Source organism: Taudactylus pleione, unplaced genomic scaffold (genome assembly GCF_031769625.1).
Source record: "Taudactylus pleione unplaced genomic scaffold, aTauple2 ptg000147l, whole genome shotgun sequence".
NCBI classification, from domain to species: Eukaryota; Metazoa; Chordata; class Amphibia; order Anura; family Myobatrachidae; genus Taudactylus; species Taudactylus pleione.
This window is the reverse complement of record NW_028284549.1, coordinates 5,311,987-5,335,673: the sequence shown is the minus strand read 5'-3', so window position 1 is coordinate 5,335,673 and position 23,687 is coordinate 5,311,987. Positions and strand designations below refer to the sequence as shown.

The following is a 23,687-nucleotide window of genomic DNA, read 5'->3' as shown; positions in this document are numbered from 1 at the left end:
GCGTCCAAGAGGGCGCTCCAAGTTGAGGTAGGCTCTGAATCAGGCCCTCTGACTGCTAGGATATCGTACTCATCCCAGTAATTCTCCTAGATAAAGCATTTACCTGCTTCACAGTATGGTGCTCTAGAATTCTGTAACGCCAAATAACTAATTATAATAATAGTACAAGGAGTAAATATACCCCTGTATCTCAAGCTTTCTAGACTAGAGTCAAGACCTCAGGAACTGTGGGTCTGATTCAGAGCCGGACGCTCTTTCAGAGCGCTCGCTCTGAATCAGGGCCCTCCCTCTCTTTTTTTAGAGCGGCCTCCTGGCCGCTCGCATAGCTGTGGGTAACCACCCACAGCTATAGCGAGCGGCCAAAAAGATGGTCGCGATGGTCAAGACCATCGCGACCATCGGGCTTGCGACGAGACCCTTGTGGTAGGGTCTCATTGCCACAAGCCCTGGGGTGCTTTCGGCTGTATCAGAGCTAAAAGCACTCCCACTGACATCACTTGTGATGTCAGTGGGGCCAGCCCCAGACGGTAGGCGTTCCCATGGGAACGTCTCCGTCTGGGCAGCAACGCCCCCGGCACGCCCACCAAAGTGGGCGTGCTATCACTCAACATCGACAGCATGCCCCCTTTGTAGCGAGACCCATAGCGACGGCTTGCCCGTCGCTATGCGGGTCTCGCGCATGCGCACGAAGGAGCCGGCTCCCTCGTGCGCATGTGCACTTGGCCAACATCGACCCGCTTGCGAGTGCTCAGCGCTCGCGAGCGGGTCTGAATCAGGCCCTGTGTCAGGCAGTGCCAGCGATTTCCAGAGAGCCAGAGCCGCAAAGCTAAAAGCACTAATGCGACGATACTGTAATGTATCTGCCCCCCTGACTGCTGGTCACAGCGTGAGAAGAGCCTGCCTCCAGCCGTACAGTACATCTTCCCAATTGCCATAATCTTGGCTGAATTTATTCATTTGTGTTAATCTCCAGTTAATTCATTCAACCTCGGTGGCTGTGGTAAAAAGACAAAATAAAAGCAGAGCTCAATAATTATTACAATATGAAAAGGATTCCAAACGGCAGATAGAGAGGGACATTTCATAGGTACGGTCCCGTCAGTGCTTCAATTTTGATGGAGAATGGAAAGACAAAGACAATGAAAAGAAAAGGTTGAAGAACAAATGAGGCCGTTGGGAAAACGTATAGTTCACTGTTTTATGGGAATATTAAGTCATAGTATGCCGTAGCAAAGCTCTTCCCCGGGGTGCATCCGTACGACATAGACGCAGGCGCGCAGAAGGAAAGTATCGCTCCGTTGCAGTGTGTGTGGCCTAGAATCAGGCCCTTACCTTTTTTTTGGAGTCTACGTGAAATTATCTGATGGCTCCTTTGAGGGGTCTGGTGGAGCCCGGAGCAGCTGTTGAGGGAAATAAATGCTCCCCTACTCAGCCTAGTTTTTTTTTTATTTGGGGGGGGGGGGGGGGAGAGTGGCCACGCCTCCTGGATTTGGCCACACCCCCTCCATATCACCCAGGCCCTGATCCTATGCCCCTGAGCTGTCTCTCCATGCACTTCAAATTTAGGGGTCTATTTACTAAGCAGTGTTAGGAGACAGAGTGAAAAGTGATAATAAAGTGATAAGGTGCCAGCCAATCAGCTCCCAACTGTCATCTCACAGGCTGTGTTTGAAAAATGACAGTTGGGAGCTGATTGGCTGGTACCTTATCACTTTCTTATCACTTTTCACTCTGTCTCCTAACACTGCTTAGTAACTAGACCCCATAATCCTTAATACACCTTTATGAGCAGTTATGGGAAACTCCAAGTGCAGGTGTAGAAAATAGGGATCCCTGGACAGGCCAAAGGGAAAACACCTAAAATCTTTTTAAAAGTAAAAAAAAATAGCCCAACTAAATATAACCTAAAAGGAAAGAAGGAAACTATTAGAGTTGGATGAAACAAGTGCTGTTGGTACATTATTTGGGTGTAAAAGATGCACAGTGGAGACTAATAGGACCTTTCTCTTCGGGTCAATTTATGGCAGCCCTGAGTGAGAAGCACATACAAGAAATCCCATCCATTCCCGGATCCATGCTGCTAAGTGCCAGCAATGCAGACCGCTGGGGCTGTGGGCCTGAGGTATCTCTGACAGTTTATACTTTTTATCACAGAGATAGAAAGTAAAACTCAAAGAAAGAACTATCATCCTGCCAACCATCCAAATTCATACATATGTGGCTAATGGGACAAGCTGCTGAGAGTAGAAATTCACCAGCACCCCTCTCACACTCTGCTGCATTCAGGGCAAAAGCAGGGAGAACTCACAAAGACGCCTAATTACCTGCTCTCACAGACTGTCCAGGAGACTCCTGGTACACGGCGAGACTGCTGGAACACCCAGGAAAAGCAGGCAATTCCGGGATGTAGTCGACAAAGGGAAAGTGTCTCCGCACAAGTATAGAAAATAAATATATGGCCAATATCTCAGGTTGTATGGCAAAAGAATATCAATGTTACATAATCAGATAATCAAAAATGCCATCAACAAATAAAGTTGGCGGTGCTCCCCTAGAGTAAGATAAAGTATCAAAAAAGGGCAAGAGAAGAAAACTCTTTTTGTTGGGGGCACAAACTTATATGAATCTATTAAAATATTCTTTAATGTTATCAATGTAAAACTATACGACAATACATAGACGTCTAGAGTTTTCTTCTCTTTCCCGTTTTTAATTCCGGGATGTAGTCAAGATCCCGTCTGTCAGAATCCCAATGCCAGCTCCGGAATCCCAACGGACATCACAATACCAGCACCAGAATCCCGACGGTGAGTATTAGGTTGAGGGTTAGGGTTAGGCTACCAAAGGGGACGGTTAGGGTTAGGCTGCAGGAGGGGTGGGCTAGGGGTAGTGTTAGAATATTCACCACCATGCGTCAGGATTTTCACCATCAGGATTCTGGAGTCGGCATTGTGACTGTCGGGATTCTGACTGCTGGGATATCGTACTCACCCCGGTAATTCTCCTAGAGAATTGATATTTAAGAAACACTGATGGCTTGCTACCAAATGGTCGGTATTTTGCCAATGAAGACACGTTGGTGATGCCGTGATGACTTTTTTCATCCCCGTCGCACATTGCATAGGCTCAACCACCCAATGGCCATCCCTTAGCCCCACCCTCCTCCCCTGATTGGCTCAACACATTCATGTGTCCGCATTTGTGCTGCCCACCAATGGTTCAAGCCATTGATGGTAGGCAACGATGGCGCTATTGATGGAGGCCATTTCATTTCCAAATCCCGAGTTCCCACCTCAGTGAAAACTGAAAGCACAGGGGCTCCGACATTCTCCACCCACTTGATGATGGTGTCATCAGGCCACACCCACCTCTTCTTATCAACCTTATCTCCACATTTTCTTGGAGCAAGAATTTAAAAGTAGACAAGAATCCGTTACTAACACGTTGCCGACATCATGTATGAGCTAAGGGTCCTTTTATTGTACCATATTTTACATATGCAGTGTATAACAAGTTCTATATAGACAACGTCTGCTTTATATGGAACCGCGTGTGAACAAAAAAGTTCTGCGACAAAGAAAATATGGGACACGACGACTGTAGTTAAAGCGCTGGCTGATTGCAACAGCGCATCGAGAAATACATTTTATCCTAAAAGAAATCCCATCTGTGTATAATGATAAATATAAGCAGGAATCCAAGCCCCAATCCACTAAGGAAAGGATTCACTGAGCTGCAGTTATTGGAAGAGGAATTGGATGCAATGCAAATACACAGCACAGCATGAACCATAACCCGATAGAAGCAGCCTGGTCAGTCACTAGCTCATATTGATGCTTCTACAGCTGTTAGACTTAAAGGAACATTATGTTCACAATCGACATGTAGTTGTTATCTCTGCCTCAATGTCTTGTCATGTGTTACAGTATCGCAGACAATAGTGTCAACATTAAGGGTGCTGTCTATGACATATGCACAAGTGTCAGTTAAACAGAGTTGGTCACCATGGGGTTTACTACGCAATGGTAACGTCACGCAGAAACAGTAGGTTTTGCGTGGTCTAACAATCTGGGTGATGTATCAAAACCTGAACGCAGGAGATGTCAGAGATACCTAACACTGCAGACTGCGGTCCTCATTATCCTCAATAGGGGCTATGGTTAGGGGTCCAATGTTTCCGATGTGTACGCAGAACTGCAAGGTATTACGGATGTGAGATAGCGGTAGCGGGCGTCTCTATGCTGGCTGTGCGACGGCATTGCGATAACAATCATTAGCATATTTTCTCAGCAGACCTGCGTGCGATTACGGAGCTGCGATTGCAATAGTGATCCATAATGAATCAGGCCCCTAAGTCTGCACACAGGCCCCCTCCTCTTTTAAAACGCCCCAGAACCAATAATATACTAAAGTTAGGGTTTCTTATGCATTCATTACAGTAGCACAAAAGAGCATATGAAATAAAAAATCTAAAAAAAGCAATTGCACTGGCTATTTTAGTTTGTGATGACAAAGCAACAATTCCGATCTCAAGAACACATTATATATATATATATATATATATATACACATACATACATACATATTACATATACATACGCTTACATATACAGTAATATGCTTTTACTTGACGGTGCAATGTCTGGATGGCATCCTAATAATGCGGTTATTACTCACCACTCTTCCTGTACAGAATAATCTCTGTCTTAAATTCCCTCTTCTCATCCAGAGCTTTCTGGATCTGCACCTTGAGCTGCTCGCTGGTCTCCTGGCCATAGAGGAACTTACAGGCACAGCTCTTCTGCATCACCTCTGCCCGGGCAAAGCCAGTCAGGTCACAGAACCCATCCGAGCAATAGACTATGGGGAACAAGTTCAGCACCTGTGCGTTACCCAAAACGAAGTTGCTGTCTGGAAGAAGAGAAGATCAGTATCAGTAACGGAGCGTTGTGTAATCCTCTACGCGCTTCTAGAAGCACATTCGGCTTTGTAGTAATCGTACAGGTCTAATAAGTAAGAGTAGCAATCATCTATTTTCTCCTAAGCAGTGAGTACCCCAATATATATATTACTCTTGTTATTGAGGGGGAGATGTATCAAATCTTCTGAAGGGGACAAGTGGTAAATGATAGCTAGAAGCTGATTGGTTGCTATGGGTAAATCACCTGTCCTCTTTAGAAGGTTTGATACATTTACCCCATATACTTTCAAAATGTAACAAACATTTATATCTTTTCCTGGGCTGGCATTAGGGATAAAACTAAACCAAGACTATGGACCCTCATGTGTTGCGGAGCCGCGTATATAGGGCCTGATTCAGAACACGCGTCTTTTGACGCAACCGTGTCTCTATGCTAATAAAGCGACCAATTCGGAGACTACTCAAACGTCCACTGGTAGCAACGCTATTCCGTCTCATTGCGTATTTAGACGCACCATCGGTCGCAACATCGAATCTTTCATCAGCCCTATGGCAGGTGCAATTTCGCCATCTGAACATGACGTCCCGTTTCAGCGGTGCTGCATCTTGAGACACCTGCGCCTGGCTAGAGCCCCACATGTCACTTCCCGGGAACGCCACTGAAATCTCCAGCTCTTGCACCCAAAGTCATTTTGTGCCTCCCGGTGGAAAACAGCAGTATGGACACACAGTGCGACTCGGACGCAGGTGTAGACTGAAAACATCGGCAGCTTGTGTCCCACATCGCCCCTGCATCCACCTCTGAATTTGGCCCATAATGAGTCATTGCGGGAGAAACCCCCCTAGTTTCTTGTTTGCGCTTCTAACAAGATGCATTAAAAAATACGCAGGTTTTCCTGCCCGTGTAACCCGCGAGGTGACAGCATTCAAGGTTCCATTCAGACCTCACCGCTGATTGAATTACCTTCCCCTTGTATATGGAATTCATACTGTACATGTTTCCCACATATGATATGATCAATTTACATGTACAAGAAGATAAACATAGGGAATGCATTCTCTATATAATGTGTTGCACGTATGGGAACATACATATAAGGAAAGCACTGAGGGCCTGATTCTGCAAGGATCGTAATTGCAAAGATGCACACAGGCTATAGATATATGATGTATGCACGCAGGCTATAGATATATGATGTATGCATGCAGGCTATAGATATATGATGTATACACGCAGGCTATAGATATATCATGCATGCATGCAGGCTATAGATATATGATGTATGCACGCAGGCTATAGATATATGATGTATGCACGCTAGAGATATAGGATGTATACACGCAGGCTATAGATATATCATGCATGCATGCAGGCTATAGATATATGATGTATGCATGCAGGCTATAGATATATGATGTATGCACGCAGGCTATAGATATATGATGTATGCACGCAGGCTATAGATATATGATGTATGCATGCAGGCTATAGATATATGATGTATGCACGCAGGCAGCTTTGCAATTGCGACCTTTGCAGATATGGTAATGCATCACGCCCCCTGTGCATTACTTATCCGAGCTGTGTTGTCCAACGCAGCATCAGATAATCTGCGTGACATCGGCCAGCTGCCGCAGTTTAAAGGAAGAGGCCAGGAATATATGTCAGCCGTGCGTATCTTTGGGATCGCAGCGCCCCACTGCTATGTTCGCAAGAGCAGCCGTCATCACTATCATTGGCACTTACACCTACCCCATACTAGGTGCAGGAGATCTGTCTGAATCCACTGTGCACACACATGACGGATGATAGAATCGGTATAAAATACTGATGGAAGAGATGCCGGATGTCAGTACACTGACAGCAGCATCCCGATGTATTAAATCAAATGTCCTATATACCCCCTATCCCTCCTTTCTTGCACCCTCATACTAACCTTCCCTACCCGGCCTGCACCCTAATGCTAACCCTCCCCCCTTAGTGCCTAACCCGGTGCCCGAGTGCGGCTGTATCTGCGTGCAAATACACCCACTTACACAGTGCCGCAGTCGCACACAGAATACAGGCGTGCCGCTATTATTTTAATCGTCAGAAGCTGCTTGTGCGTCCTATTCGCATCACTTTGCGTATAAAAAGCATTTGAAGGTAAAAAGTTGCACGAAAAGTCGCTTGGCTCTACCGAGTTGCACACCGCTCACGCGTTATGTTTCACGCGACTTGTAGCGCACAGGGGTAAGATGTATGTGAAGTGAACACATCTGTAGTACAGTTATACAGAGTCACGTTTAGGGCCTGAGATGCACGTAGACGCGTCCGTCTTATGCTAATGCCGAGGATGATTTCTCTAAAGGGGCGGGAAGTACTAACCTTGCGTAGTACATCCCGCCACACTCCGCATTCCTACTGATCGCATATTTACTAATATATGCCATCAGTAGCGCAAAGGACAGCTCTTCCAATAAGAGCTGTCCTTTGCGATGTGCGCTGCGCCGTGGACTTCCGGGTTTATGAACCGGGAGTCCATCTGCGCATGCGCAGAGAGATGCGGCGGCCGCAGGGCATGCTTGGAGGGATCTGATCCATAGAGGGTGCACCCTTCCCCAACATCCCGATTTCAGCGGGTGGTCAAATCAAGAGGTTGGGGACCCCCACCGGTGTAGCTGTGTGGCGGTGTCGGACCCCGGAGTCTGAATGGATGCTGCCCGCAGCATCCATTCAGTGACGGGAGAGGGCTGGGGGAAGCCCAGCTAGTGAGGCTCCCCCCAGCCTGACGTTATTTGGAGGCATGCCATGCGGGCACGCCTCCAAATAACTTCACGTAGGTTGTGTGGCCTATGGTAATTAGGACACGTCTACATTTTCGGTCACGCGCCGCCCTGCAAAGAGCCAGCACAGGGTGCTCTGACCCCTGGAGCCGGCCCTGGTGGTAACAATCGGGTCATAGTGCAACTCAGAGGCATGCGCAGTACTTATAAAATTGAGAGTAGGATGTACTAAAGGAAAAATGCGGTAAAACCCCGTTTTCAGGGTTTTTACCACATTTCCATATGTACTAAGCCCCGCCCACCCTTTTTTCGGCGCAGAGCGTAATGCCAGAAAAACCTGGCATTACCCTATGGAAGCCTATGAGCTTCTTATCAGACCCTGCACCCGACGCTTCACTGCCGCCTCGCCACCCCGCCGTTGCCCAGCGCTGGCCCCACTCACCTGCTGTCCATGGTTGCTGGCCCGCCCTCCTCCTGGGTCCTCCTAATCTTCTTCCGGGTGCAGGGAGGAGGAGGAGGAGCCCAGGACTACCTGCACAGGTCACCAGCAGGAAGCTCCCGGGGCTCGGAGGGGGCGGGGTCCCACGGAGACCCCGTCACCCGGCGTCGGCTGCTGCGCAAAGGGCAGCTCTTATCGCAAGAGCTGTCCTTTGCGATACTAATCGCATATGTTAGTACATATGCGATTTGGAAGGTTGCGGTGACTGGCGTCACCGCAACCTTAGTACATCCCACCCAGAATGAGGCCCTTAAATTCCTGTTGATTTGTTTTCCCCTACTTCAATTACCAACATACCCTGATCTCTTCCAAGATATTTTTTTCAGTTCTATGTTGCTAAATATAATAATAATAATAATAATATTCTTTTTATGTTACAAGCTTAAAACACAGACCAAAACTGGTCGCACAATGGAGACTTGCACCAGCCCAATGTCAGGTAGCAGATTGTGCGTCTGAGCATGGCCGCCTATGTGAGCGATGAAGGACCTTTGTACTCAGGCACTTTCAGTCTCAATCCCATAACACGCCCATAAGATGCAGCATCACCGTGCGTCTGATTAGCCGTCCCACTGTCACCGCCCAGGAACGCCCAACATATTTCGGATACGTGTCAGAGATCGCACGTCTGAATCAGTACTGTGCGCAGACATTCGGGATGCATGCGCAGCAGAAAAACATCGCTCCACTGCGTCCGACAACGGCAAGCATGTGTCACCAGGGACAATGGGATGCAGTTATAACCCCGGCACTCAGAATACCGGCGTCAGATTCCCAACAGCAGTCAGAATAACGGTGCTAGAATCCCAACCGCCGGCATCCCAAGGGTAAGTATTAGATTTAGGGGGTAGGGTTAGGGGTTAGGCACTAGGAGGAGGGCTAGGGTTAGGCTGCGAGGGGGAGGGTTAGGCACTAGGAGGAGGGCTAGGGTTAGGGAGGGGGAGGGTTAGGCACTAGGAGGAGGGCTAGGGTTAGGCTGGGGGAGGGTTAGGGTTATGCACTAAGGGAGGGTTAGGCTGCGGGAGGAGATATAGGGTTAGGCTGCGGGGGGGAGGGTTAGGGGTTAGGGTTAGGCACTAGGGGATGGTTAGGGTTAGGCTGGGGGAGGGTTAGGCTGCAGGGGAAAGATAGGGTTAGGCTGTGGGGGGGAGGGTTAAGGGTTAGGGTTAGGCACTAGGGGAGGATTAGGGCTAGGCTGCGGGGGGAGAGATAGGGTTAGGCTGCGGGGGGGAGGGTTAGGGTTAGGCACTAAGAGAGGGTTAGGGTTAGGCACTAAGAGAGGGTTAGGCTGTGGGGAGGAGGGTTAGGGTTAGGCTGCAGGGGGAAAGATAGGGTTAGGCTGTGGGGGGAGGGTTAAGGGTTAGGGTTAGGCACTAGGGGAGGATTAGGGCTAGGCTGCGGGGGGAGAGATAGGGTTAGGCTGCGGGGGGGAGGGTTAGGGTTAGGCACTAGGGGAGGGTTAGGGTTAGGCACTAAGAGAGGGTTAGGGTTAGGCTGCGGGGGGAGAGATAGGGTTAGGCTGGGGGCAGGGTTAGGCACTAGGGGAGGGTTAGGGTTAGGCTGCGGGGGGAGAGATAGGGTTAGGCTGCAGGGGGAGAGGGATAGAGTTAGGCACTAGGAGAGGGTTAGGCTGCGGAGGGAAAGATAGGGTTAGGCTGCGGGGGGGAATGTTAGGGATAGGCTGCGGGGGGAGAGATAGGGTTAGGCTGCGGGGAGGAGAGTTAGGGGTTAGGCACTAGGGGAGGGTTAGGTTTAGGCTGGGGGGGAGGGTTAGGCTGCGGGGGGGGAGGGTTAGAGTTATGCACTAGGGGAGCGTTAGGGTGTGGGGGGAGGATTAGGGTTGGGCACAGGAGAGGGTTAGGGTTAGGCTGCGGGCGAGAGATAGGGTTAGGCTGCGGTGGGGAGGGTTAGGGGTTAGGATTAGGCACTAGAAGAGGGTTAGGGTTACTCTGCGGGGGGAGAGTAAGGGTTAGACTGCTGGAAAGGTTGGTTAGGGGGAAGGATAGGGGTTAGGGTTAGTACACTCACCTAATTGGGTCGGGATTTTGACAAATAGGATGCCGCTGTCGATATTCTGACTCTACCCCGACCGCCGTGATCCCGTACCCAACTCTGTCAATATGTTGAAATTCGAACATGCCGACATTCTTTTGACTGTCGACACATCATCCCCAACCCATCTCTATAATATTAGTAATATTATTCTTAAAATTGTAAAATAGCTGTACTGAGCATGTTTAGATGAAATAATGTAATGGTGTGTAGCCTTACTTATGACCTCTGATCATATACCATAATCATCGGCAGATTTATATTCATTTATGCATTCATGAATAACAATGTAAACATAAAAATGAGCAGTCACAGCAAATGTACTGTAGGGGTAAGCTTAGAGTTGTAAATACTGATACTTGTAAATAAAAACACATAGGCCCCTCCCCTGTCACGGTAAAGAGCCACGATTCGTGGGACCGCAAGGAAATTGTGGGGCTAAATCATGCCCACTTCACTGGGAAGCGGGTGGTATGCAGGAGATTCGGACACCCATTCGGGGGTGCGGGAGCCTCCCGCATCTTTCTGGGAGAGTAGGTAAGTATAAAACCATAAAACAATTTATTATTCAGGAACATAAAAAAGAAAACTTATAATACAGTAATAAAAACATATATAAATATACCACAAGAACTAATAATAAATATGCATAATGTTAATAGGGAAATATACCCTATCGAACTGCGATCCACAAGAGTCTATCATGGATATTACAAGATTAATTTGTAGCAACTGACATGCAGTGCTTGTAGAGAGAGTGTGTATATATATATATATATATATATATTTTCATATATTTTATATTATGTGTTGTATATAGAATATATTAGTATTTATATTTTGTTGCCTTTGCTTGTTTTTCATAAATTTGTGACTGTCATAAAGTCATTATAACTATACATACATTTTTTATATACATTTGACTTTACAGGTTTCATTATCACTGGGGTCGGCAACTCCCGGCAGAGTTTCAAGTGGCTAGCCGCAGCTTGGACCAGTATGTAAGTACTACGCTTAAAGTTAGGTCTCAGTATTTAATAAGTAAAGAGCAATCGTTATTTCATACTTGTGTGAGGGGTGTGTGCCGCAGCATAGGTAGGCAGTGTGTGTGGGGGTGTGCCACAGCATAGGTAGGCAGTGTGTGAGGATTGTGTGCAGCAGCATAGGTAGGCAGTGTGTGTGGGGGTGTCGCAGCATAGGCAGGCAGTGTGTGAGGGGGTATGCCGCAGCATAGGTAGGCAGTGTGTGAGAGGGGGTGTGTCAAAGCATAGGTAGGCAGTGTGTGTGGGGGTGTGCCGCAGCATAGGTAGGCAGTGTGTGTGGGGGTGTCACAGCATAGGCAGGCAGTGTGTGAGGGGGTGTGCCGCAGCATAGGTAGGCAGTGTGTGTGGGGGTGTGTCACAGCATAGGTAGGCAGTGTGTGTGGGGGTGTCACAGCATAGGTAGGCAGTGTGTGTGGGGGTGTGCCGCAGCATAGGTAGGCAGTGTGTGAGGGGGGTGTGCCGCAGCATAGGTAGGCAGTGTGTGAGGGGGGGTGCCGCAGCATAGGTAGGCAGTGTGTGAGGGTTCTGTGCCGCAGCATAGGTAGGCAGTGTGTGAGGGGGGTGTGCCGCAGCATAGGTAGGCAGTGTGTGAGGTGGATGTGCAGCAGCATAGGCAGGCAGTGTGTGAGGGGGTGTCGCAGCATAGGTAGGCAGTGTGTGAGGGGGGGGTGCCGCAGCATAGGCAGGCAGTGTGTGAGGGGGGTGTGCCGCAGCATAGGCAGGCAGTGTGTGAGGGGGGTGTGCCGTAGCATAGGTAGGCAGTGTGTGAGAGGGGTGTGCCACAGCATAGGTAGGCAGTGTGTGTGGGGGTGTCGCAGCATAGGCAGGCACTGTGTGAGGGGGTGTGCCGTAGCATAGGTAGGCAGTGTGTGTGAGGGTGTGGCGCAGCATAGGTAGGCAGTGTGTGTGGGGGTGTCGCAGCATAGGTAGGCAGTGTGTGTGGGGGTGTGCCACAGCATAGGTAGGCAGTGTGTTTGGGAGTGTGCCACAGCATAGGTAGGCAGTGTGTGAGGATTGTGTGCAGCAGCGTAGGTAGGCAGTGTGTGAGAGGGGTGTGCCACAGCATAGGTAGGCAGTGTGTGTGGGGGTGTCGCAGCATAGGCAGGCAATGTGTGAGGGGGTGTGCCGTAGCATAGGTAGGCAGTGTGTGTGAGGGTGTGCCGCAGCATAGGTAGGCAGTGTGTGTGGGGGTGTCGCAGCATAGGTAGGCAGTGTGTGTGGGGGTGTGCCACAGCATAGGTAGGCAGTGTGTTTGGGAGTGTGCCACAGCATAGGTAGGCAGTGTGTGAGGATTGTGTGCAGCAGCGTAGGTAGGCAGTGTGTGTGGGGGTGTGCCACAGCATAGGTAGGCAGTGTGTTTGGGTGTGTGCCGCAGCATAGGTAGGCAGTGTTTGAGGGGGGTGTGCCGCAGCATAGGTAGGAAGTGTGTGTGGGGGTGTGCCGCAGCATAGGTAGGCAGTGTGTTTGGGGGTGTGCCGCAGCATAGGTAGGCAGTGTGTTTGGGGGTGTGCGACAGCATAGGTAAGCAGTGTGTGAGGGGGGTGTGCCGCAGCATAGGTAGGCAGTGTGTGTGTGTGGAGCATAGGTAGGCAGTGTGTGAGGGGGGTGTGCCACAGCATAGGTAGGCAGTGTGTGAGGGGGGTGTGCCACAGCATAGGTAGGCAGTGTGTGTGGGGATGTCACAGCATAGGTAGGCAGTGTGTGTGGGGGTGTCGCAGCATAGGTAGGCAATGTGTGAGGGGGGTGTGCCGCAGCATAGGTAGGCAGTGTGTGAGGGGGGTGTGCCGCAGCATAGGTAGGCAGTGTGTGTGAGGGGGGGTGCCGCAGCATAGGTAGGCAGTGTGTGTGAGGGTGTGCCGCAGCATAGGTAGGCAGTGTGTGAGGGGGGGGGTGCCGCAGCATAGGTAGGCAGTGTGTGAGGGGGGTGTGCCGCAGCATAGGTAGGCAGTGTGTGAGGGGGGTGTGCCGCAGCATAGGCAGGCAGTGTGTGAGAGGGGTGTGCCGCAGCATAGGTAGGCAGTGTGTGAGAGGGGTGTGCCGCAGCATAGGTAGGCAGTGTGTGAGAGGGGTGTGCCGCAGCATAGGTAGACAGTGTTTGTGAGGGTGTGCCGCAGCATAGGTAGGCAGTGTGTGTGAGGGTGTGCCGCAGCATAGGTAGGCAATGTGTGTGAGGGGGGGTGCCGCAGCATAGGTAGGCAGTGTGTGTGAGGGTGTGCTGCAGCATAGGTAGGCAGTGTGTGTGTGGGTGTACCGCATCATAGGTAAGCAGTGTGTGAGGGGGGTATGCCGCAGCATAGGTAGGCAGTGTGTGAGGGGTGTGTGCCGCAGCATAGGTAGGCAGTGTGTGGTGGTGTGCCGCAGCATAGGTAGGCAGTGTGTGTGGGGGTGTGCCACAGCATAGGCAGGCAGAGTGTGGGGGGGTGTCGCAGCATAGGCAGGCAATGTGTGTGGGGGTGTGCTGCATAGGTAGGCAGTGTGTTTGGGGGTGTGCCGCAGCATAGGTAGGCAGTGTGTTTGGGGGTGTGCCACAGCATAGGTAGGCAGTGTGTGAGGGGGTGTGCCACAGCATAGGTAGGCAGTGTGTGTGTGTGGAGCATAGGTAAGCAGTGTGTGGGGGTGTATCACCATGATGGCACCATCGTGGCCATGCCACCCACAATACAATGCCGATATTACAGATATTGTAAAACGGGGAGCGGGACTAAGATGACACGATTCAGCGCGGATCACGTAATCGGCGGCCCTGAACCGCCCACTTGTGCTGAGTAAGTGAACAGCTGCTTGCAGGCGAATGTGGACAGGTAGCATCCGGCTCTGGGAGACTTGCATACTCTTACGGCAGTCAGGAGCGCTACACGATTTCCGAGAGCCTCCCGGACGTTCTGGGAGAGTACGCAGGTATGGTTTATTTATTCAGTTACGAATAGGATAAGATCATGAATGAATGGGTCGACACCACATGATCAATATACAATTGGTTGACAGGTACAAAAGGTTGACTGACAAAGGTTGACAGTGCGAAAAGTTGAAAGGGTTATAAGGTCGATGGGTTTATGGACGACACAAAAATGGCTGAGACATGTATTTATGGTTTTTCAACATCTTTAAGGTTAGGGTAAGAGTTAGGCACTAGGGGGAGGGCTAGGGTTAGGCAGTGGGGTGGAGGGCTAGGGATAGGCAGTGGGATGGAGGGTTAGGGTCAGGCACTAGGGGGAGGGTTAGGGTTAATTTTAAATAACATTTGTCGACCATTTGTTCGTTGACCATTTATTAAATATAACAAAAATATAAATTGGGCTGTACATGTTTTTGATACACTATAGAGGGAGATGTATCAAGTCTTGGAGAGAGATTAAGGGCCTGATTCAGAGATGGACGGATTGGCACAGCCGCACATAAGGTTGAGATTGTTGACCCATTGGCTGAAGCCTCCCGCAGCCTGGCCAGTGCCTGGTCACACAAGAGGCCATGAATCTCCGACGCAGACCCTGAACTCATCCCAGGCACGCCCTCACTCCGCCCCCCCCCCCCAAACGCTGCAGCATGCCAATCAAGCTGCGGCTTGGGAGGGGGTCTGCGAGCGAGATCACAGGACCTGTTCTGCACATGCGCAGAGGCAGACCACAAAACATCAGAGATGTGCATTAATCCTCGGATATACGTACATCTCTGAATAAGGCCCTAAGTGAAGTCGTTGCCCAAAGAAACCAATCAGCTGTCATTTCAAAGTCTGTGCTCGATAAATAACAGAAGCTGATTGGTTGCCTCGCGCAATTTCTTGATACATCTCCCCCTATGTTTGCTAAATGTCATATTATTTCCAGCATTCCGGCAGTCGCTAGAATGGATATATTTATTGTACCACAGGAGCTATGGTCTTGCAGAGATGGTTTTATAGATGTAGTGTCGTATACCCAGCAAAGCCAGACGAAAATCTTCAAAGAAGATAAAAAAAAAACCCAGATCCTGTGACCAGACATTGGTGGCGCTGTGTCCGGCGTACTGATGTCCTTGCTTGGACGGGACACTGTGACCTGCTGGGGAATAGACACTGAGCATAGAATATCTCATCTGGGAGCCCTAATGAGATGATACGGAAGGAAACAGTTTGCAGATGTCACCATGACCGGGAAAACTAACTCCACAATAAGCAGCCGAGCCGAACACACAGAACTTTTTAGTGGTTCTACTTGTTTCTGTCAAACCAGAGCTCTCTGCATCTTTATACCAGAAATTGGGGGCTCAACGCCGGGCATCATTCACACGTGAATAGAAAACACAAATTTAGGGCCTGATTCAGAGCCGTTCGCAATTTGCGGACGTTCGTTCAGGAAAAGGGGCTGGCTATTTAAATGAACCGTTCGCTCTTTGCGGTCTGTTCACGCCTCTATGTCTGAACGAGCGAACAAAACATGAGAACGTAATTTAGAAAAAAACGCCCCCTGGCCGCTCGCATCCTACGTCATGTCCGCTATTTATTAGATTAATCGAGTACATCGACCAGGGTATGAACTGCTCGCTATTCTTGGGGTTGGTTTTTGCTACCACAATTTTGCGAGCAGTTCTGACTATAAAATAACCCAGTGACGTGGTCAATGACGCTGCTGTATTAATTATGCACACCCATAAAACGCCCGCTTTGACCTTTAAGCACGCCTGCGCTCGGATCTCCACTCCCCATTTTCAAGCACCTTCCCCTGTTACCACCCACAAACGCCTCATTCTGTCACTCAAAATAGCAGGCATTCGCAATTTAGCAAACGATTTTCAGCCGCAATGACTGGTTCGCGCATGCGTATTATGATCCGTACACATGCGCAGTTGGGCAAACATCACTCGGAGCGAACGAGCAGCCACTTGCGTCCGGCTCTGAATCAGGCCCTTAGTCTGAATCTGGGTTTTATTAATACACATGGGTCCCCATTTATAAACGAACGAAAATACCAGCGGCAATTTTTGTTTAGTATCACTGTGATACAAACAAAAATGCCACTAGTATGTATTAATACTTACCCCTCTGGCGAGGTCCCGTGAAGTCCAGTAAAGTCCTCGTCCTCGGCGAGGTCCTCCGCTGAGCTGCTGGCAGCCTAACGGGGCTCTAGTGTTATGCGCATGCGCGATGGTCCGTCTGCGCATGTGCATGAGACTGGGACCCGGCAGTGCCTGGAAGGCTACACTAAAGCCGGAAAGGCACCGCCGGGTCTCCATTACCGGCGGAGCTCCATGGGGACTGCATCGCTCTCGCCATCTAAAAGATGAACATCGCTCTCGCCTTCTAAAAGAAAATCGGATGCCGCTCCCAGCCCCCCGCAAGAGAAAGCAACTCTACCGGGTTGGCTGTTGCCCCCCCCCACCCCTCCCCGTTACAACTCCCTTCTCCCAGTCGCACCCACTTATAGAGTGAAATTGGGCAATTCGGGGGAGGGGCGATTACGCAATTGGCACTGAATCACAATCGTAGCCCCCTGCCTTACAATATCAGCACTGTAAAGCGGGGGATGGGCCCGCAATGACACGATCGCGCAGCCACCCTTCACCACTCACTTATGCCGCCGCCACACCCCCAGCCTCCCCAAGGGGGCAGCCAGAAAGTCGGTAAGTATGGGTTTACAGCATGCACACTTACCAAATACACGATTATGGGCAGATTCTGAGTTGTGCGCAAAAGCGTACGCAGTCGCATCGATTTGCGGTTGCCTGTCCGCGACTTTATACAGATGCCTCTGTTTACATCCGTGCGACCGAATGTGCAAAGGACTGAGATGCCCACTATCGGCATCCATGCACGCAATATTACCGGTGGGGCGTCTTTAGACACCACCATCAGTCGCACCATCAAAACTTGCACAGCCCTACGGCAGTCCAAGTATGGCCTCCTATGTGAGCGATCGGGCATCTAGGTATGCATCCATTGTCACCGACATGCCCGCGTCACTCCAATAGCATGCCCACAAGACGACCCATCTCCGTGTGTGCTCCACTAAGCTATGCCCGATATGAATGGTGCGCCATACTTGCCTACTCTCCCGGAATGGCCAGAAGGCTGCCAAAAATCGTGTGTCGCTTCCGGCCACCCGGAAAAGTGGGTAAGTCTCCTGCACCCCCCCTCCACCCACTCTCACCCACTCCCTTACTGCTGCCCACTTACAGAACACAAGTTGTTGGATAGTGTTCATGCTGAATTGCACCATCATAATCCCTCCCCTGCTATACAATGCCTGTTTTCTCTGCACTGTATAGCGGGGGGCGGGGTGTCACGTTGCAACGCCACGCCCCCTGCAGACCTCATCTTTCCGCCCACCATACCCTCTTTGTGCCAACCTGGCTGCCCCCTCTAGGAGGAGGGGGCAGCAAAGTCTGTAAGTAGGCAGTGCCCATACCTCTGTACGCGCATTTAGAGCCTGATTCAAAGGGGTTCTAATTCCAATATAATGTTGCCTATTGATTGGATAAATATTGCAACGGCCATTTTTGTGTAGCCTTGCTGAACGCATTATAGCTCTAGCTTTAGGTGAGGACACTAACGGACCATACAGGTTATCTCCCATTTATACGAACCGGACGTTATCCGACATTCTACTTTACTGAAGACCAACTAAATTTCACAAATTACTATCCTTATTTTAGAGAAATTAGAAAAGGACCTATGTAGAATAATGACAGAATCAACACAAGATTATTAAAATAAAACGAAGGAGAGTCATTTTCTCGGCTTATCCCCCTCGTTAATCACTGTGAGAAATACACAATTGTTGCTGCATAGGGCTTAGAAATCTGGTGATTATAATAAGACATTTGTGCAGGATAATCAGTATCATTATTATCTGCCTCTTGAGCTGCATTTATTATTATACTGCTTACATATGTAAAAAGCTAATCTGTTGCCTTCATGAGCAGATATATGGTGTCTTGATGTTATTTATCATTATAGAATGCACATTGGCCCTCATTCAGAGCCGTTCGCTATTTGCGGTCGTTCGTTCAAAAACAAGGGGTGGCTATGCAAATGATCGGTTCGCACATTGCAGTCTGAACGAGCGAGCGAAACATACGCTCGTTTATTTGATAAAAACGCCCCCTGGCCGCTCGCACCATACGTCATGTCCGCTATTTATTAGATTAATCGAGTACATCGAACAGGATATGAACTGCTCGCTATTCTTGTGGTTGGTTTTTTCAACCGCTATTTTGCGAGCAGTTCTGAGTTAAAAAAAACCAAGTGACGTGGTCATTGACGCTGCTGTATTAATTATGCACACCCATAAAACGCCCGTTTTGACCTTTAAGCACGCCTGCGATCGGATCTCCACTCCCCGTTTTCAAGCACCTTCCCCTGTTACCACCCACATACGCCTCATTCTGTCACTCAAAATAGCAGGCACTCGCTATATTGCATACAAATGATTTTCGGCCGCACTGACTGGTTCACGCATGCGTACTAAAAACCGTACGCATGCGCAGATGTGCGAACATCACTCGGAACGAGCGTACTGCCGCTAGCGAGTGGCTCTGAATGAGGGCCATTGTCTGGATTGGATGTTGGGTGCAGACGGACAGACAGGTGGATCCATGGATTGCTTTAGGCTTTTTGCTTAACACCGTTTACCACTCTAAAAAAAAATTCTGTCATTTAAAAACTTTAATTTAGTCAATTCAATCACCCTAGTTATCAAAATTACTGCACACGGCTGTCTTGATCCTCGCAGCGCAGCATATGCCATGCTTGGTACAAGAAAGTGCATTAACTGTGCGGTTAATTCAGAGTTGGGAGCAATACAAAAAAAAAAAAGGAGCAAATTTGCACCTTGTAAAAACTATGTTGCACTGCGGCTGGGGCAGATATAAAGTGTGCAGAGAAATTTAAAGTGTGGAGAGGTGTGTCCTAGCTGTACTCTAAATTGCAGTGTAAAAATAAAGCTGTCCAGCATTTGTGGTAGAGATGGTAATCGGTGGGGAGTCCATCGATGATTACCATCGATGGGACCATCAGTGATTACCATCAATGGCACACAAACCATCTATGATGAACCATCGATGGTTTGAACCACCTCGATGGCCATCGCTGCTGAGGGATGTCAGGCTACGGGCCAATCAAAAATAGGGACGGGACTTAACAGATGTCGGGGGCGGGGCTCAGCTCTGTCCTGTATTAAAAAAAAAAAAAGAAAACTTCAGCTCCCATTCATCCATCGATGGCAGAAAACGGTTGGTTCTCTGTCATCGATGGCAAAACTAGTTAACATCGGCCAGCCACCATCGATGTTTTGAAAACATCTATGGCCATCCCTATTTTTGTGGGCCAGTATTTACCCTGCATGCAAGCATAATATATGTATTTGCTCCCCTTGCATTGAAGCATGGTTTGTTCAGGTTCAAAGTTGCTCTTCACCCTAAATCTGCCCTGTGCACTATCAATTATATCTGTCTAACTTTATTTTATGCATGGGGGAGATGTATCAAACCTATGGAAGACCAGCGGAGAAGTTACACATAGCAACCAATCAGCTTCTAGTTATCAATTTATATCATATGCTAGATACATTTTATAGAATATACTAGATACATTTTATAGAATATACTAAATACATTTTATATAATATGATAGATACATTTTATAGAATATACTAGATACATTGTATAGAATACACTAGATACATTTTATAGAATATACTAAATACATTTTATATAATATGATAGATACATATTATATGACATACTAGATACATTTTATATAATATGATAGATACATTTTATAGAATATACTAGATACATTTTATAGAATATGCTAGACACATTTTATAGAATATACTAGATACATTTTATAGAATATGCTAGACACATTTTATAGAATATACTAGATACATTATAGCTAGATATGTGATTGGGCAACTTCTGCAGTTGTCCTCTTTATTAATCATTCATTACCAGCTATTTATATAATATAATGCAGACATATTCCGCAGCGCTTTACAGACAGTACTGTACTTGGCCATTCAGAAAACAGAAATACATCCTTTTCTAAATGAGCCCCAATATTGTGATTTCTTCCATTAGTTGAAATAATAACTATCTATGATATAATGGCTGCAAGTACTATAAGCATAGGAAGAGGTTCTCAGTGTTCTGGGGAAAGATTGCCTGTACACGGTGATCTCCTGTCCCTAGAAAACCAGGACAGATGGAGGCTATATTTTATAGGACACATATGTTACAGAATTTAATCCAAAATAAATCCTGTGTGGTAAAATACTTTATATCAGTTATTACCAGAAGTTGTCAGCTTACATTTCTTACATTTACAAAATGACAGATAAATACAGGGGTTGGTTACGCACTGGGAGCAAAGTAAAACAAAAGCAGTAATGGTGTATACACACGGAGCCATCAGACAGCCTTAACAATATCGCTGTCTGATCGTCCTGCACCCTCCATATCAATCATCCAGCACACCACCAACTCACTGACGACTGTGGGTCCCTATAGTAACCTGGTCGATATCGACCAGCAGCGCTGTATCAGGATGGCAGCGCGCTCTGTGCTGCACTGCCGCCCCTCTCGCTCTCCCCCGCCCCCTCCTCCCTGTATGGACATACCTTTTCAGCCAGCGGCAGGGTGGTGGGCGTTGCTCTGTGAGAGCTGCGTAGCACTCCAGGAGGTCTCTTCCTGCAGACCTCCAGAGCCGGATAGGTTGCGGCCGGTGACCTTGGAGGATTCCGCCCTGTGCGGAGGCACTGGCCGCACCACCCTCCCTATGGCCCTGTCGACCAGTTTGCCCTGCATGCATGGGCAATGGATGATATCGCTATCGTCCATGCATGCCCGCGCACAGGTTCGCCGACAGCTGTGCCGGGCCCTGGTAACAGGGGGTGTGGCCTAATCACCACGCCCCTTAAAAAACTACAAATTTCATTTTTGCAGTGCCGCTATGCGCGCTGGTGAGGGGGGTGCTGTGTGCCTTTCAGCCCAGCGTGCAGCCAATGGTACCCCCATAGGCATAGGAGAGTACTCTGGCTGCTGCTTTAGCAGCCACGAGCAGTCTCCCAGTGTCCCCCTCTTACTGTGACGTAAGAGGGAGGGGGAGCGGTGCCGGACCCGGGCCCCCGCCGGGCCCCTCCTGCGAGCCCAAGCAATTTGTACCCGCTCCCCCCCTCTCTCTGCACCCCTGCCCGCACATCGCTGGTCATTGGCCACTGAAAAATGCAAAATATGAGCGGTAACGATATGATCGATATCGTTATCGTTCATATCCTGCATTTAGATTGCTCCGTGTGTACGCACCATAACTGTGCACCTGGACAAACCATGCTGCAATGCAAGGGGTGCAAATACAAATATTATGTTTGCATGCAGAGTTAATACTGGATGATTTTGCATGTGGCCCACAAATGCAGGACGGTGCGATTTATACAATGCAGATATGAGTTAGTACACGCCCCTCCCATATCAAAATATTCTGCACATTTGAAATCTGCCCCACAGAGGCGTGTTAATGCCATACTTGCCAACTCTCCACGATTGTCAGGGAGACTCCCTGAAATAGTACAGTATTTTCCCGTCATTTGCACATGCGCAGTACAGGGAAAATGGCTGCCAGTACAGGTAAAATTTTGCAATAATTTATCCAATTTTTGAATGATAAAAAAAAAATTGAACAAAATTCAAAATTTACAGTCATTCCAGGTTTAAGCAAGTTTCTTCAAATGATCGACCCAGTTCAGACGTATGCAAATTGGCTCAAATAGGGTTGCACTTAAATGTTAAATGTATACTTTTTTTTTTTTAGTTTAAAAAAATGGAACCTTAAGTAACAAACAAGTTCACTATATAAATTTTTTTTTTTTAAAAAGTCAAATATTTTTTTTTATTTAAAAATATAATTCAAATAATGTTTAAAAAGAAAAAATATTTAAAAACACTCATTCTAAAAACAAATTGCAACAGTATACTTTGAAAGTGAACATCAAACTTCAGTGGCATATGCTAGCTGCAGATTTAGAACACCCAAATTTGTATTGTAGTCAATTGGCAATTCAACCATGGACTTGTTCGTTACTATTGGACCTGTCAAGTCATACAGGGGTATATTTACTAAAGTGAGAGTTTTTAGAAGTGGAAATGTTGCCCATAGCAACCAATTAGATTCTAGTTATTATCTTCTAGAAGGTGCTAGTTAAATGTTAAGTAGAATCTGAGTGGTTGCTATGGGCAACATCTCCACTTCTAAAACCGCTCACTTTAGTAAATATACCCCAATAGGGTCTGGAGCAGCTTTATGTTAATAGAGCGAGACCTGAAACTCCAGGAAAGCTGTGCTTTCGATCAGGGGCGTATCTATAATGGGTGCAGGGTGTGTCGGGCACACGGGCCCCTGGGACCAGAGGGGCTCCGCACCGCACACCCTGCACCCAAATTACCCAAAACCCACCTGTCCGTGGTCCCGCGTCAGGTGTCAGCGCTGCACAGAACAGCGGAAAATGGCCGCCGCGGCCATTTTTCCGGCGTTCTGCGCATGCGCAGTAGACTCTGGCCACACTTTAGTGCCCAGGATCTACTGACTTTGCGGTGGCCGGCCAGCAGCGTCAGTCGACTGCTAGCTACCGAGGAGAGAGGAGGGGGCCTGGTGTGGGGAATGCACACGGGCCCCCTCCTCTCTTATGACGCCCCTGCTTCCGATCCTATGTTTTATATAAATCAATCCAGCAAACAAGCCAAATTACAAACGTTAAATTATTTACTAATATAATTAGTTTTAAAATGTGTCTCTCTTAAAATACACAATCTAAAAAATGTATTAGAAATTATGGAAACAACATATTAAATCTCTTTTTATATTTCTACCACTATTCCCTATTATGTACCAATTAATTAGCGTGAGACTGTTCCTCTTATTCCAGTTATTAGATGATACAAATACATTACCAAATTAATTTCCTCATTATAGTAAAAGTAGTCTCAGGAGTTCTCAAGTTCTGTAATCTTGTTGCCTTATTGCACTGTTTAGTCTTTCCTCTTGTACTTTTCTTTTGGTTGTTTTTATATTGAAGTTATTATGCTTTCAATATAATCATTACCCTGTATGACACTACCGACGCAAATAACGGATAATAATAAAATAATATTCAGTCACTAGATATCTGCACCTACTGTTACAGACCTTAGGTGCACCCATTCCTGTATCTATTAGCATATTGCCACGCTTGTTGCATACAGTAGTTGAGTTACCCTTTCAGTTTCTCCGTTATACCATATTTGCCGTGAAGCTGGTAGAGTAGTGTGTACAGTATGTTGCCTGATCACCCTGGGGTCTCAGTAACCATCGGTCTACACGCGTGTACCATGTTCAGAGGCTGTTTAGCTCTGCTACTGCTGGTTTAGCATACTGTATATTTGTTTATCATTCCCCTTC

General features: G+C 48.0%; 1 protein-coding gene across 1 annotated transcript in view; it reads right to left on the bottom strand.

Moving 5' to 3' along the window:
• LOC148522333 (voltage-gated delayed rectifier potassium channel KCNH8-like) overlaps window positions 1-23,687 on the bottom strand; it is a 467,010-nt gene that overhangs the window by 267,787 nt on the left and 175,536 nt on the right. Inside the window, exon 2 of the mRNA XM_088474145.1 lies at window positions 4,678-4,911. Coding sequence (XP_088330271.1) covers window positions 4,678-4,911 — 234 coding nt within the window. The remainder of the gene's footprint in view (window positions 1-4,677; window positions 4,912-23,687) is intronic.